This window comes from Passer domesticus, chromosome Z (assembly GCF_036417665.1).
Source record: "Passer domesticus isolate bPasDom1 chromosome Z, bPasDom1.hap1, whole genome shotgun sequence".
Lineage (NCBI taxonomy): Eukaryota > Metazoa > Chordata > Aves > Passeriformes > Passeridae > Passer > Passer domesticus.
The window spans coordinates 10,294,655-10,311,530 of record NC_087512.1 but is presented as its reverse complement, the minus strand read 5'-3'; the positions used below and the strand labels follow the sequence as shown (position 1 = coordinate 10,311,530).

The 16,876-nt window shown below is 41.4% G+C and overlaps 1 protein-coding gene and 1 long non-coding RNA gene across 16 annotated transcripts in view; both read left to right on the top strand.

Moving 5' to 3' along the window:
* Nucleotides 1-13,752, top strand: part of PDZD2 (PDZ domain containing 2) — a 203,143-nt gene extending 189,391 nt beyond the window's left edge. For all 4 annotated transcript variants that reach the window (XM_064405468.1, XM_064405467.1, XM_064405469.1 and 1 more), the window contains 5 exons: nucleotides 291-408; nucleotides 3,409-3,510; nucleotides 5,832-6,102; nucleotides 8,046-8,180; nucleotides 9,540-13,752. In XM_064405468.1, the coding sequence (XP_064261538.1) occupies nucleotides 291-408; nucleotides 3,409-3,510; nucleotides 5,832-6,102; nucleotides 8,046-8,180; nucleotides 9,540-9,706 (793 nt within the window). In that variant the 3' untranslated portion in view covers nucleotides 9,707-13,752. The remainder of the gene's footprint in view (nucleotides 1-290; nucleotides 409-3,408; nucleotides 3,511-5,831; nucleotides 6,103-8,045; nucleotides 8,181-9,539) is intronic.
* A 462-nt stretch (nucleotides 13,753-14,214) lies between these two features.
* Nucleotides 14,215-16,876, top strand: part of LOC135291352 (uncharacterized) — a 44,527-nt gene continuing 41,865 nt past the window's right edge. For 11 of the 12 annotated variants that reach the window (XR_010354157.1, XR_010354161.1, XR_010354156.1 and 8 more), the window contains exon 1: nucleotides 14,215-14,497. This is a non-coding gene — a long non-coding RNA (uncharacterized LOC135291352). The remainder of the gene's footprint in view (nucleotides 14,498-16,876) is intronic. The other variant, XR_010354159.1, reaches the window with a different exon arrangement.

Below are 16,876 nucleotides of genomic sequence, written 5' to 3'. Positions count from 1 at the left end.
GCTTGTTGTCCTGCCAGAAGCAGTCTTCAGATGTAGCTGTCTCCTGTTAATGTCTGTTGCTAAAACCATTAGGGAAGGATGAGGGGAACAGAACAGGGACTGACTTTCAGAGTTATTCTTAAATAATTTTCTCTGTCCCTTCCTATTCTCCTAGCATACACAATTTCTTACCAGTTTTCGTGATTCCTTCTTTGTCATTTATCCTAATACAGCCTATACTGTATACACAAAATGCATCTCTACAAATTTGGGAAATATAGAGCTCTTCTGTCTTTTTATGTTTATTTTAGCTTGGATCAGCTGCTCATCTCAAGCCTGGACCAGCAAAAACTGCAATCTGTTTTGGCAGTGGTAGTACCAAAATGTGATGTTGATGCTATGCTCCAAGAAGTCAAAGCACAAGTAAAGGTAAAAACTACAAGATAAAACTGAGTTATTGGTGGATTTTTGAGGGTTTTCTTAAACCTCAGATAAAATCTTTTTCCAGACTATTTCAGGGCTCCTCCAGTAGTCCCACGACTGGCTATTACTATCAACTACAGTTAATGTTAATTTTACTAATGCTTGTTTTAAATGCCTGCTATAAACCTGTGATAATTTTGAATAGCTTTTTGTATAAGGAAGTTCAGAAGCAGTTATGAGTCACAATAAATAGACCTATTCTGAGTGGAAAAGTATTCTTCCATCTGGGCTCCCCAGTACCTGCACATCAGAATTTAGCTTTCCACCAGCCATCTGGGTCAGACTCAGTTTCCCCACCATGCAGGGGAAGCTCTGCTCCTCTTTGTGCCTGGTGCCTTTGGCTAGAAGCTGCAATCACAGAAATTGAATTTATTTTGTTCAATGCTGAACTTGAACACCACAATGTGGCTGCTGAAGGGTTTATAAGAGACTCCTGTGGCCTTTCTGTTCTCTTCTGTGGAAACTGGTTTTTGTATCAAGATAACCTGCTTTATGTAGGTGTTTGAAGAAGGCTCCCAAAGTGAAGTGCCTGCCAGAACATTACTTCCCTGCTTTTGGTGTTTCTGTTTGTGGGATATATCCACATCCTTTTAAAATCAGAACAGAAGCTGATAAAATAATGACAGTGCTGGAAGGGAAATTGCCATCTGGTCTGCATAACTGCTGGCTGAGCTGCATCTAGAGTGTTCTTGAGTTTTGTTCACAAAGATTGCAATTTCAAACATAGAACAGGTTGGGGGGAAAAGGACCTTCCCAAAATATCCAGCTTTATCTCCTTCCAGGGGACAGCATAGCTAAAGAATGCAAGTCTCAAAAGTTTGGTGAGCCAAGAGGGCTAGCTAGGTTTACTGATAAAATTAGGATTGGATTGCACAACTGGACAGAGGTAATTAAGTGTTCTCTAAAGTATTTTGCATGGTTTTTTGGAAAGATTATTTATTTATGCCACTTTTCAAAGCCTGAGAGCTCAAATATTTATAAAGCTGAATGCTTTTTGGAATGCAATCCTTGTCTGCATAGTTTCTTATCCATATTTAAGCCCAGTGTGGCACATTCTCTGGAAAAATTTATGCTATTCAAATGGTGGATTTTGAATGTACAATAGAACAGTTCTTCATAGTTATCCAGTTGCTGAAAAATGAGACGGACTGCCTGATTTGGACTGAGAGCTTCTCTGGGAAGAGTTTGTCACCATCCTTTGCATTAAACAGAGCTGAATTTACTGCTGGCATTTAATAACTGCTGCTAGTATTAATTTTAAAATGGTAATTTTATTTAGGTCTCTATGACTGGTATCTTTGGCTTAGAGTCTAAACAGAGGTGATTACTGGAGGCCTGGTGTGTCCTTTGTGTGTCCAAGGAAAGCAGTAAGCCTCTACAGCCAGGTCTCTGCCCAATATTATGTGTGCTGGCAAGGAGCAGCTTTGAGGGCTGGGGAGGGAGGGAATACACCTTGAGAATGGGAAGCCAGTATCCAGACTGTGTTGTTGACTGGCCCAACACCAGTATGATCCTTGGATAACTCTTATAACATATGAACTTCTGACTTTCTTTTCTTCCTTCACTGGTGTAAACAAATTAAGTTGAGATGTCATGGGTTGGGAAGAGCCTGATCTATTGAAGAAAAAGGATTGCTACAGTACTTAACAGTCAAAGACATGTGTATTTCCATTGCTTGGAAAGGGGCTAGCCTAGTTACTTAACTGATTTTATTGTTTATAGCCAGACATAAAGGTGTTCTCATTTGAGTACAGGTGAGGCAGGTCTTACATTTACAAAGCGCTGTGGACAAAGATCTTCTGCCCTCACTGTTCCTCTCCCCTTAAGTGCTGATGGATCAGTGATGTGGAGCAGGGTGACATCAGTTTTTGACATTGCAGGAATGCCTCTAGTGTAGGAAATCTTCCACAGACACTTTGTGGCAGAGAAACATGCCACAAGACCAAGAATTTGACTGTTGTTTCACAAAATCTAATGATCTGTGGTTCCCTGTGCTGTCAGAAACAAAAGGCAAATGCTGAATTAATATGTTGAGTTTAGTGAACTAAATATATCATTTAATGCTAAATAGATTAAGAGATTGGATTCTAATGATTTGCTGTTACTTTGAGTATTGGCAATTTCTGGAAATAACTGGTGATAGATAGGATCCTCGGGAAAAGCTGAGAAACCTGCTTTCTACTCCCCACATCCGATGCTCTGCCCCACAGATAGGTACTGTGTTCCACCAAATTCCTTTCTGTAGGTCCCCTTATACCACAAAATGTGATCTCTGACAGTGTCAGACTTGTTGGATGCAAACCTGCACCAGTCTTTTTCCTGTGCAGGATGCTTTCATTTCTACAACAGCACAGCTCAGTCATGCTGAGGTCACTAACAAGCTTCTTACTTTCGTTTCCCAAGTGAAACAGTTTTTTCTGCTGTCCATCTGACCTTCCCAAGCTTCAGTAATGTAGACACTGCTCCTTGCAGGATTGTCCAGCCTTGCTGAGAACAGGGTGATGCAATTGCCCTGCATTACATCTGTGTTACTCTTTCGAAGAAGACGAAATTGGATAACAAAAGTGTTAGTAATTCACTGAAGAGTACAGTGCTTGGTCCAGAAAGGTGTATGGGAATATTGAATTTTGACTGCAAAATGTTGAACAATGCAAAACTGATTACTGCCTGTAAAAATTAGGCTGCCTAAGGTTTAATGCCACTTCACTGCCTTAATTTTGCCTTTGTTTCCTAGCCTTGGACTGACTGAAGAAACCTTTCTTGTCACCTGAGTTATCCTGTAACATGAAGTGAAATGCATTTAATGTCTCAATTTTAATTCTTTGAGCTGTCTCCTTTCACCTGCCATAATTTGTGGGTACTGGGAATTTTGTAATTTATATGGGTACTTGGTCTTAATCTTTGGTTTTGTGTTCTTCTTCCTGTGCACCTCCATTTTTCTTCTAGAGCAAAGAGGACACATACTTTGTAGTCTTGCACAAAGAAGAAGGAGCTGGTCTGGGATTTAGTGTTGCTGGAGGAATAGACTTGGAACAGAAATCAGTCACAGTAAGTGATGGCTGCAAGTCATTTTTCTACAAAGCTCACTTTAAAGTAGGCTGGTGATTAGATCAAGTGCTCGTTTATCAAGACTCACTGCAAGTCATTCACAGTGTCTCTCAGAAGCAGCAGCTTACCATCTGCTACTGAAATCAGTGTCTGGGAAGTGTAATTTTTATTATTGGAGATGGATAACAATTATGCTTTCAGGCTTTAAAAGTCTGTTACTGGGTGGGGTGGGCTAGATCTAAATCCTATGCATGTAAATAAAATTCTGCATGCAGCTGCACTGCACACAGCCTTTTAGGGGAGACTTTCATTTTCAGCCCTTGAAAGGAAACTCTGTGCAGCAAAGGTTTTGAAGGATTTTTCAGATCACAAGATTGATTGTTGCAGACCTCAGCAAACATTATGGATTTCATGTCCCGAGTTAGTAAGACCTGTGGGTGGTCATAAGTGAGGGTTGTTGTCTGGTTAGGGTTTTTTTAAGTCTTAAGCAGCATTCTGAACCAAAGATAAGATACGGGTATGTGAAAATTGACTGTTCAAAAACAGATCAGTGAGACAAAAATCCAAGAAAACTAATGTCCTGTGTGATGGGTTTTTTAACACAAAATATACATTTAAATTCTGCCCTGGAAGAGAGAGAGCCATTAAATGCTGAGGTTGGAAGAAGGATATGTCCTCAATTTTGGGGCCTGCAGAAGGCCTTGCAGGAATCTTCTGGGTTTCGCATTTAGACCAGACCCATATAAATAAATGTATTTTATATTAAAGTGTCATTAAGTTAGAATATGGTCAAAGTCTAGAGTGCAGGCCTCTACTTCTCTCACTGTAGAAGTTTTTTCCTGTCTCTGGCCCAAACAGTGGCAGCTCTGACCAAGAGGAAGGCTCAACAGTGTCCCACCCCAGAAAGTTCCTTAGAGAATTCCTTACTTAGAGACTGTGACTCTACCTAAAAAAATAAGATCTTGGGCTCTCTCAGACCGAGGAATTGATGACTTCCTTTTTCTGAATTCTGTTAGCCATGAGACCAAATGAGTGTCAGTTCCTGCTCTTTTCTGATGCTTTTTGTTCAGAGGGTGTAAACGGATCTTAATCATGTTCTTGACCTACTGGGATTCTGGGTCCTAGCTAGATTTGAGGTTGCCACTGGGTACTGAGCTGCTTAGATGGGCTGTTATATCCACACTTGGGTGAAGAAATTGAAATGCCTTTAAGCTTTATGCTACTAAGGAGATGAGCAACTGAGGGAAGGCAGCAGATTTTTTGGACATGACCCCTGTATTCCACTTGCATTTGCATGCCTTCATCTGTTATTGAGGCTGTTATTCCAGCTTTGAATGCTGGCTTAGACTGGCTGGAAATTTATCTCATTGGATCTGTGGGGTTGTAGCAGGTGCCCATCTCAGCATGGCCCTGCAATGAGATGGAATAGCAGCCAAAAGGCTTCTGATGCCTTCCTGCTGGTCATGGTATTAGGATAAATTCCTAAAGATAATGCCATGCAGAATTGTGTCCACAGATTTGCTGCCTTGAACATTTGCTTGGCAGACCTAGTACTGTCTCCATGGGAAACCATATTCTGGCTGCTAAAATTAGAGTGCCTAATAGGCAAGTCCTTAAATACTGGGTCTTGAGGCTTTTAGTGAGTTCGTTTTTGTAAATGACACGCATCTAAACTTGCTGGAAGTTTTCTCAAAGTTTAATCCACCCTGAATAGAGTATTTTTTTCTCTAGAAAAATGCATTTCAATCTGCTAAATCATCCCTTTCCATCTATTTGCATGATATTTGATCAGCCATATTGAGGCAAACAATTAAATACTTGTACAGCTGCAGTAAGTCAGAGCTTTTCTGTGCACAGATGTTTAGAAATGTGCATTTGAAAACAGCACAGGATGCATGTCCCAGTCAGTGGGAACTGGGGGAGCGGGTGTTGCACACCACAGTGTTCTTGGTGGTTGCTATGGCACGGATGTGGATTTAACCTCTGTGTCACTTGAACTATGTTAACTGAAGGCCTTTGAGGAGTTTAGTGAAAGCATAAGTGATTTGTGATATTACATTCACTCGCTGGCTTGGTTTACCTTTGGCTTAGAAATTACTGTGCAATTACAGCACCTTTTCCTCTGAATTCCCCCATCCCCAAATGGAGCTCTATCTAGTCACTTTGAGGGTGTTCACTGGAGCAAAAGCTGTGTGCTTGATATGCAGGCAGTGAACACTGGCTGCAAATTTTGGTAAAGTGTCTCTGTTCAGCATGACCTATAGAACACTGTATGTGGTCACGAGGTTAAAACATCCTTGTTAAAATTACCTTTCTTGTAGGTCCACAGAGTGTTTTCAAAGGGAGTGGCATCTCAAGAAGGGACTATCCATCGAGGAGATCTTGTTCTGTCAATCAATGGCAAATCTCTGGCAAGCTCAGTCCATGGGGATGTCCTGAATACTCTTCATCAGGCAAGGCTGTACAAATATGCAGTCATTGTCATACAGAAGGAAAAAGACAAAACAAACAATTCCTCCAGACTTGAGATATCAGCTACTGGCAGAAAATGTGTGGGGTCTGGAAAGGATGTTTCCATGGAAATAGGAACAGGTATGATCTTTGTCCAAGAATAGTTGGAAGGATTCCTTTGCAGAGCAGACTGAAGGGAAAAATGTCCATGTGTTTTAGATTAAGAGCGTCTGTGGCTGATGTGATTGAAGGGAGAAAATGAAATTACCTTTAAATTTTATTTGTTCTCTTTGGAACCGAAATACAGTTTGGGATTTGGTTGTTTGTGTTGTTGCTTTTTTTTTTTTAAATTACTGTAACGAGGTTCAAACTTAGAAGACCTAATTTAGGGCTGAATCCAATATCTTCTTAGGTAAGTGGTTCCACATATTCTTCCAATCCAGGATAAACTCCTTTTAAGTAATAACAGTAGTCAATGAAAGACAGAAAACAACCAGAATCAATTTTAAAAAAAATGTTAAAAAGAAAGTCCTATGCCCTGCCATTTATTAAGCATAGAGACTGAGCTTGTTCTTTGTAAAAGCAGATTTCATACTGTTTTTACTAGAAACATAGAAAAAATTATTTTTATGTTGCAATAAGTGGAAGTAAGCCTATTAAGTCAGCCATCCCATATGAAAGTAGAGACAAATGGTTTAAGTGGAAATTTATTAGTGGAATATTAGGTTCCTGTTTGGGAACAAGACAGCATTTTTGTGTAAAGGCTGCACCTGGCGTGTCAGGAAGAGACATCTGAAATTTTTTTTGAGATTCAAGACCCAAACCCCTTCAGCACCCATCTGGATGGTGCTGCTTGGGAGCAGGGGATGACCACGGGCTTCCCCCTTCCCCCTCCAGGGCACTCAGCTCTGTCCACTCCAAAACAAGGACATGGAGCTGCCACTCAATTATTTTTAATCTGTTGGATGTAATCATTACTGTTCTCAGAAGGATTTTTTTCTGTAGCAGTTTCTTTTGTTTTACGCTTATACTGGGTTTTATGATACGACTTTGTAACACAGCTTAAAAAAAAAAAAAAAGGAAAAAAGCACTCTGTTAATTAATGGATCAGCCTTTCTGGAATTGCTCCCCTGATATAATCTGTGTAATTACTTCAGAATCCCTCTCTGCCCTAAACTCCCTACATCCTGCACCCTGACAAATGCAGAATATCTGCTGGGTCCAGGCACTAGGGGGCAACATTATTTCATAAACAAAATAGTGTTGGTTTATTCAGAATGTCTTTCCACCCTTCCAGGCGAAGGACATCTCCAGATGTTTTAGATAATGTTCAAAATTGTCCAAGATAACAGTAGCAGTAATTTGTGATAAGAAAGACTACATAATTATTACATTCACACAAGGCGAAGGAGAATGTAAACTCCTTTACATGTTTTCCTGTAAAATGTTTTTCAAAACTGCAGATTTATTTCCTCCTAAGCAAAATAATGTTTTAAGTCAGCTACAGCAATATTGCTCTTCAGAAATATCTGCTATGTGGGAGGCATGGTACAACTACAGTTAATTATAATTAAATACATAGATAGGAGACCAGAAACAATTTTTCACCCTAGTAAATTATTACAGATTTTTTCTTAAGAGAATGAAACATGTTTGCTTAATTAAACATTTCATTCATTCCTGTGACTTGAAAATATGTAGTTCATTGAATAAGCAAAGGGAGTAAATGAAAGAAAAAGAAATGCTCTCCACTCCCTATTTTTGTAATTTTTCAGTTATTTTTTTGATATTTGGAGTATTTGCTAAATTGGCTAGCTACAATTTTGCCCAAAAAAAGATGCCTTGGCAGGTTTTCTTTGAACATGTAAAATGAAAATGTCCCTGTGTGTAAATGCATTTTTACTGTCTCCCATTCACAGCTACAATAGAGTACATTCCCTTCTGAGAAACTTGGTGGCATCTCCTAGTCTCAGTAACTGAACTCTGAATTGTCCTGTCACTGCACCTAAAGCAAAAACCAACCAAACACAACTTGCTGTTTACTGTTACCTGCATAACAAGATGCTGTGCATGTTCAATTGCAGATCCAAACCTGGACATGAATGATGTAATCTGCGTTGAATTACTGAAAACCTCTGCTGGTTTGGGATTCAGTCTCGATGGTGGAAAGGCTTCCATTGCTGGAGATAAGCCCTTGCTTGTAAAAAGGATATTTAAAGGTACTACCTGTATGCAGTGGATGTTATCCCAGTTTTCCTTTTGTCTGTGCATTGTACAGACATTTCAATTACTGTACTCAGCATTTTTTTGAAGAAAGGATGGGTTTTGTGGCTCTCATTTATTGCCACTTACTAGGCCAAAGTGGTCATTAAAAGAAAAATGCTCCTGGGAATGGCTAGGGATTGCATTTGCTGGTAAATGTGAAGCAATCTGCTTTACTAAGTATGGGTTTGTCCACTATTCTAGACATTAGACTACAGCAGCAATCATCTATATAGTGGTCTAAGGCATTCATGCCTTATCCAGTTCTCTTTTCTGTGAAATGCATAGTGCATATAACCAGCCTGGTATTGATGCACCTCCCTGCATTATGCCCAATTATGAATTTTACCATATTTTTGTCTTTTGTTTTCTTTTTAAATATTAATATTAGATTTTGCTAAAAATATGGGATATTTGTAACCAGAAACTGCCAGTCATGGATGCTTTCTTTGTCAACAGGTAGTTAAACTTACATGAACCATGCACAGAAAGAAAACAAATCCCAGTGCTCTGCTGTGACTTTCATATGTCACATGTCAGTTTAGTGAAAAGTAAGGCCCTTTCTGAAGGCAGCTGAAACTCTGGATGAAACTACATGTGCACAGCATTTTCACAGAATTACTTTTATTCCCTCATCAAGATAAAAAAGTCAAACATGTATTTACTGAATTGCTTATCAGTTTGTGTGTGTGTGTTTTCCCTCTCTAGAAAGTGCTTCTTAGGGTAAATGGCATGTTTAGTTTTTAAACTCATTCATTTACATCCTTACATACAATCCTTTTCCCCTCCCTGTGATGGCTCATGCCTGTTAAATTATCATTACAGAAAACATACTTTCATCAGCAGTGAAGGGTATGCCTCTCTCTAGGAGCTTTCTGTGACTGGTGTTTGTCCAAAGTTTGCTATCAAGTGTTTGGTTTATTCATCCCAGGTTTTACAGTCTGTTGCATTATTTGCCTAGTACCCTGTTAAAGCTGAGAAAGTACATCCATGTCACATACAACCTTCATGGTTATTTTATCAACCAGGTTTTCTTACAACTACAGAGATAACATTCAGCATGTTTCATACACTTATGTTGTTTCCTTCAAAACCAGACACCTTTTCTGAGAACAAGGCTTTATCTTGGTTAAAATAACCTTTTCTGTGAGATGCAGCATTGGGTAGCTTGCTAGACCTGGGGTGAACATAAGTAACTTGTATTGAAATTGGATTAAGTTGGAAAAAATGTTTTATTTCATCCCAGTGGAAAGCAGATTTTTGTGGGCTCACTTCCCTTTCTTTTAACACTGACCTTCCCCCACTTTTGCTTCTAGGTGGTGCTGCGGAGCAATCTGGAAACATAGAAACTGGAGATGAAATTCTTGCTGTTAGTGGGAAGTCATTAATTGGGCTCATGCATTACGATGCCTGGAACATCATTAAATCTGTGCCAGAGGGGCCTGTTCAATTGCTAATCAGAAAACACAGAACTGCAGTATGATGGAAGCACTACGTCTAATCACACTTGCTAAGACAAACCATTTATAACTGTCTAAAAGCTGTCTTTGTTTATAAAGCCACACAGAAGTGTCTTAATGCTTTACAGAGAGGTGCTAAGAGCCTTGGAGAACCACTGAGCAAGTGTGTGATGAGCTTCAAAGATCTCACCTAATGATTGGGGATGAAGGAAGCCAAAAGTTAGAGACAATTTTGTATTATGTGGCAGGTTTATTGGAACTTCAAGACCTCTCCTGGGTTTGATTTAAAGTATTTTGACTGAGATAAATAACACTGTGCCTGTCCCTGATATTTTTAGTATCTTGCAGAGTGTTGGTAGTAGAACTTGTTGGTTGCCATCCTGTTGACAAGGGTGGGTTTTAGACTGTACTATATCACTAAGCTGTAATAAGACTTAAGGACACTTCCTTAGGGTCTGGTCCTTTTTTTTTTTTGTTGTAATAAGAGAATGTCTGGAACAATCTCACTTTATTCTTCTAAGTGCAGTTTTGCTAGAAGTGCATGACAAAAGAGTATAATTTTGCACAACTTGTATGCCTAAAATACAAGCATTTTATTGCAAAGCTGAAAAATCCTCTTAAAATTAATGAACTAACTCAGCATCCACTACAACTGAATCTACTTCTAGGTGCAATTTGTATCTGAAAGCACTTGGCGTTAATGTGGTAGAAATCTGTAAGAAAATTATGTCCAGATAATAGGTGATTGTCCACCAAGGTGTATACTGAGTTGTTAGTTATTATTAAAATGGGGGCGATAAAAAACTGGGGTCTGAATTTTCAAATTTAGGCTTCTAATGTTAGGCACCTTTAAAGTATATATATTTTTAAAAGGGGGATAATTTCAGGTGCTGAGCACTCACAGATCCCACAGACTTCAGTGACCGCTAAGAACGTCTGCAAGTTGGGCTGCTTTTATTTATCTTCAAGAGGTTTAAGGCTGCCCAGCTTGAAAGACTCAAGCTGAAAAGTGGTGATCTAAAAATGGGGATTATAACAGATTAAATCTGAGCTGGCCATATTTGTGGTGGCTTTTAATTGGTCTTCTTCGTTTTCTCCTGTCCAGTATTTATTTTTGCTTGTGTGAGAGTGGGTTGAGGATATGCGTGTGGATGATGCAAGTACACCCAACTGCGTCAGGACTGGGCTAATACTGAGGGTTCTGGGTGGTGAAACTGAAAACTGTTTGTGTAGATGGGGGAAACCATGGTGTTGGGTACAGCAAAAGAGAGAGGGTTGCAATGCCACAGGAGCTTAGTTTGGATTTTCTCACCTCTACTCACAGAAGAGGTATCAGTAGTGGGCCACGCTGCTTAGTCTGCTGTGCTGGGAGGAGAGTGTATGGGTGCAAGAGATTAGACTCTGTTATTTCTCTTCCTACATCTGGGATAGCTAAAGAACATAAAATGCATACAGGAGGAAATGGGCCAGTGTCCTTATCAGCTGAGAACAAGTTGTTTGTTCCACAGTGCTCAGGTTGTACATCACATTAGGCTGGAGACTGCTTGCAGCCAACATGCCCAGGGTGAAGAGTCCTCGGCCTGGAACCAGTCCAAGTCTGAAGTGCTGCCTCTGTTTTCAGTGAGCCAAGACACTGCGTAGCTGTTACAAAAAGGTCTGGGCTTGTCACTTGGCCCTTCCCCAAGATCATACTGTAGTTCAGTTTATTTACATTTATTCGGCAGTGCTTGAAGCAATTGCTTCCAGGTTAGTGGAGCAACTCGCTTGGGTTCATCTCTGTGACAGCTTCATTAGACTGCAGCTCATGATGAGCAGAAGAAAATTCGGTTCAGCAAGGCAACCTGAGACCAGATTAATAGAAAAGCTGTGCAATGTTTGCCTAAAAATGAATAAATAGGTTGAATTCTTTTTCAGAGACATATTAGCATGTGAATCCAGGGAGAGATGAAGCTTTTGGTTACAGGAAAGGCAATACTGTATGTAGTCCTACAGCTCCTTTGCCTGCAGGATTTCTGCTGAAACTAATTCAGGTTCAGTGCTGTGAGATGACTGTGGAGTTGGGTCCCCTGAGAACCCAAAGCTCAGCCACTCTGTCAGGACTGGTCCATGCCTCCGGTCACCTCCATGGTGGGAGAGGCTTAAGGAAGATGCAGCTCTTAGGGCTGGAGGACCACACAGATTCCAGGCCTGTGATGGGATAGAAGAGCTTACCCCTGCATATTTGCTGAAAAACAGGGAGAAGATAATTCAGCAGGGACAGCTGAATGGTGAGGCCTTGTTCAGGAATGACCAAAATCCGACTGTAATAGAGTGTATAATAGATACATAAAATGCATGTGGAATTTAATGCAGCGTAGTGAATGCATACCTGTATACGTATAATACGTGCAGTGCAGTACTGACTTTTTGCTACTTTAATGTGGTAAATCACAGTTGTGTTTTAGGCAATGGCATTTTTTTCAGTCCACAGTCTAGAATTCCGAAGGTTCCATCTCAGGGAGGCATACGTCTCCCTCACTCCTAAACTGGTGTGAGCTCAAAGGTAAAGGCTTCATTTTGTAAATTAAAGTTAATTTGAGGTGTCTTAAGATGATTCGTGGTGGTATTTTCAGATGCTTATTTGCAGGTACTGTTCATTGTGAGTGATTTAGAAGGCTTTTTTTCAGTAATCAGATACTGTTCAGTATTTTATTTTACATGCACGTAGATAAGTGTTGGCTGAGTAACAGCAAACAGAAATGGGGATTTTTGTGTGTGATTCAGTAGTAGCTATAATTTAAAAGATAGGTTTAATGTTTTAAATCTGATAATAGTTACTATGGGTAGAAAGATAACACTTCTCTACTAACATTAGAGCAAGCAGAAGAATTGTATTTAACCCTGATTGTTTCTGTTCCTGAAAATACCTTTTTTTTTTCCTTGTGAAAGAACAATATCTTCACTGATGTTGGTGTGATTACAGTAGCATTTCCTGACATCTCTCTTGGGGTGACATGCCCTGAAAAAGCTCCAGGATTTATGCAGTATGGGTGTCTGCTTGGTTACAGACAAGATGCTTAGACCAAGCAGATATAGTAGAATTTTGGTTACACACGTGGCAAAGTAAATGTTCTTTTTCTGAGAGCCTGGTCGCACTAAAATGATAGAGGATGTTGCATTAGTTCATCAGTATTCAGTAGGATCACAACCATTTTTGGTCTTGCTGTTAGCATATCAGTCTCCATGGTGATTCTTCACCCTGCTGGAGTGTTGGCCAAACTCTAGGAGAGCAGAGACTTGGCAGCTGCATCCTAGAAGAGCAAAAAATCAAGATGAAATTATGCACTTCTTCACCAGGGAGCTGAAGGCATTCCACATAAGGGGAGTTTGCTCCTAGATGGCGAAGGTTTAGGGCTTTGGTGCATCCAGGCCTGGGGCAGCTGAAGGTGCACATCACGGATATGAGAGCAGTGAGATGCTGCCATTGCATATTCTGCAACCTTTTGTACCTGGAAGCTCTTTCCAGCTTCTCTAGGGACTGCACCTGTATTGAAAACTCTGAGATTAGGGAGGGAAAAACATTTGATAATTTTATTGCTAAAAAAATAATAGAAGGACAGATAAATATTAAGAAACTGTTAAGTGATTCATATTTCCTAATGACCCTCACTTAAAATTAACCCTGATAAATGTTCTGCAGTGGTTCTTGTCAAATTCTGAAGGAAGTGTTCCCAGATGGGAATGTTTACCTGTTTCTATGTTTAGGTTATGTAAATGTACAAGTGAAAATATTGATGAAGAGTAGACTAGCTCATGAGAGAAATGGGGATCCCACTGTAGGTAGATTTTGTGTGTTAGTCTGATACACTTATTGTATAATATTGTATATTTACACTTTTATTTATATAAATAAAACTTCTTTTAATTAAAACTGTTTAATATGCCTTGTATATTATAAAAAAGTCAGTGCAATAACATGAAATAGATTGTACATTTTTTGATTTCTGTCCCTTCTATGTCAATCTGTATTGCCATAAACTGTTTTGCTTGGGTTTTTTAGTGATTTTCAAAATAAATGGTATCCTTAGTACTCCTCTAGATATTTAATTTGTTATGCCAGAGTCTGTCTGATCCACAGTTGGAGCTGGCATCACAGGGACAAGGATGTCAGAGAGAGCAGTCAAAGACTATGTAAATGCTATCATGTGTGCATCTAAGCTAGAACTCAAACAGTACCCTCTTAAGAAGTGCCAGTGTGAAGAGGACTCAAGCATTTAAGAAGTGGTATGAGATGTTTTATAAAGCCTGCTTTGGTATCTTGTTTTTTCCTGTCCCTGTTCCAGGAAAATGTGGAGTTTTCATCAAAGCAGCAGTCCTTGGAGCATGCTGCCTATAAACTGTACCTCCTGCCCAGACCCTGATTGTATGTGTAGAGAATGATTTTATAAAGCTAAGCCTAACCTGGTATTTGTTCTGGTTTCCCACCTACTCTGGGGATAAAATTCCCTTCAAAGTCACAGTGAGCTGGTGGAACAGGCTGGGCTGCAGACACTCTGTGGATGGAGTGGAGCTCATAGTGGGAGGTGGAGACCACAGCCTCCAAACTGGGGAGGTTTGCATCAAGTGGGCTGCTCTTTTAGACACAAGTCACTTCACAGTCACTGCACAGCAGGCCAAAGCAAGCCCTCCTCACGGAAAGATGAGCCAGCCCAGAAAGTTCTCCACTCAGCCGCTGTGATGTGTGGAATGCTGGAGGTGCCCACATGGTACGTGCCCAAAATGGCAGCACACTGACACATCAGCTGTGGGGAAGGCTGAGCTGGAGGAAGGGCCTGGTGAGTGGAGTGTTTACATCTGCACTGCAGGCTGGTGTGCATTGCTCTGTGTTTGCCTGCTGGGTTGGGCACTTGCAGCAGCACTCCCACATGGCACAGGGCAGGCCTGACCTTTCCCTGCTCTACCCATGGCACTCGCCCGCGTCTTGTGCCAGGCCTGGCAAGCCTCGCCATTTCCTCCTGTGCTCAGGGCTGCCTGAAAGGGCCAGCTGGGGCTTTGTGGGAGGGGAAGGAAGGCATGTGCCCTCCTATGCCAGTGGTGCAGAGGGCATTTCCCTCCTCCCCAGGTTTGTGCCCCAGAAGCCGCTGTCCTTGCTTTCGGTTTCCTTCTCGGGTGCCACGCTGCAAGGGTGCAAGCGAGCAAGCGCCTCGTGAGGAGGGATAAGCCCACAGCTTCTGCTGACTCATCCTGTGGGAAAGGCCAGTGTGGCTGGCTCCCAGCCTGCCCTCTGGGCACGCGGGCTCTTTCCTGGGCTGGAGGGGAAGAGGAGGAGCTTTGTGCTATACCAGTTTTCCATTTGCCTTGGGAGCCTTTTTTTCCCTGTCCCTCTGCCTTGCACACAGGCATGATGATGAGGGATGCTGCAGAGTCTATGCTGTTGTGTAGTGAAACTGTGCAAGGCATAAAACCAGCGGATTGGGAAGGAGATGGATGGGAAGCTGTAGGATGATATTTGCAGTCCCTCAAGCTTGGTTCAGCACATCTGTCCCCAGCTGGAGCCTGGCTTCTCCCCCCAGGGCCGCATGGTGAAAAAGAAGAAGATGTTTTCAGTCATGATTTCCTCTGCCTTTCTGCCCGCCCCTGCTGTCACCAGTGCTGGGCCAGCCCAGCTCCTCTCCCCTCTTTCACTGACTCCCCCTTATCCATCTTCCTGTCTGTCCTGATTTCTCCAGCACATGGCCTGAGCTGGGGTCAGCAGGACTCAAACCTCCAAGCAGCCTGGCTCTTGTAAGATTAGTCTTTAATATCTTTAATTGAAATCTTAATTGCCACAGTCAGTAGCTAAGTAAAGAGGAATACAAAAGCAAGAAGGCCCAATGAACGTACCTGTAAATGGATTAGTACATGTGACTTCATTTATCCACCAAGACATGTGAAGTACTAGAAAATTTTTACTTCTCTCAGTTCTGAAAGCCTTAGGGCATGGGCAAAGGAGGAACTTGAAACATGATTCTACCTAAAAAGTTCCATTTCATTTCTCTTTTTTTTTTTTACAGTTTTGCTGCTCTCCTGTTCCCTGTTGGCATCACTGAATGCAATCTAAATAGGGTCTGTGATTGTAGTGTGTCTGTTCCTTCATCTATATTTCCAGGAATGTATCAAAAATGCCTCTTAACCACATTTGGCCAGATGCTAGGGGTCACTGTCCCCAGGCTGGGATGCTATGAAGGAGGGCCCTTGGGGAGAAGGTTCCCACAGGCCACCCTGGAATCTGGCTGGCCAGGAGCAGGGCAGGTGGTGGCTGGGTATGACACCCATGAATACAGAGAAGTGATGCACAGGGCAGCACGTCACTGCAATGACAAAAAGAAGTAAAACCTTCTCAGACCATGGCCCTGGGCTGCACTTTGTGGTGCCCATGGCCATGCAAGGTCAGCCACTGAGCCTGCCATAGCTGCACAGGTGGCATGTCCACCCTGCTGCCAGTCCCTGGCCCATGCCTCCTTGCCTGGTGCTGGGAGATTTTTGGTCCTGCGTTTGGGTACTTGATTTTTTCCTTTCTATGCAATACTGTGGGTTGCATAACTGCTTTTGCAGCCCCTTCCTCCTGTGTCCAGCCTCATATTGATAGATGTCTGGGGAGCAAATGATCTGCATTGTCTAGGACTAATTCCCCAGCACTTCTGGTAAATTAAGTGTTTCTTGTTCTCAGGAACATGGCTGAAACCAGACTATCTCCAACAGCCTTTAGTAAAAGCCTGTTTTGGACTCTGTTTATAGGGAAAGCCAGTCATTACTTCCTCTTTCATGTAGATGTGTTTATTAAAGCACTTGACCCAGCTAAAACACTTCACAAATTAATAATGATTGGAAGAATTGATTTCCTTTTAAAAACCCCTCATTTTAATGATGATATGAAAGAACACTTCATGCAAATAAACATCATTCCCTAAAACAAGAAGTTGCCCTTCCGTCCTATGGAGTGTAAAGCTGTGACTAGAAGGATATTTTGTGTCAGTCAGGGTATTTTCTGAAGTTAGTCAATATTAAATGCAGAATTTCCTGCATTTCCACTGATAGTTGCATATGTGCTGGCCTCACCCCTCTGTGCAGCTGAATCAGTCTGATACCGTTGCACTGAGCAAACAAGTTACCTGGTGCTGAAATTCCTTGGATTTTTCCCTACATACCAAATCCATTTCCTTGGTGTGCTATGG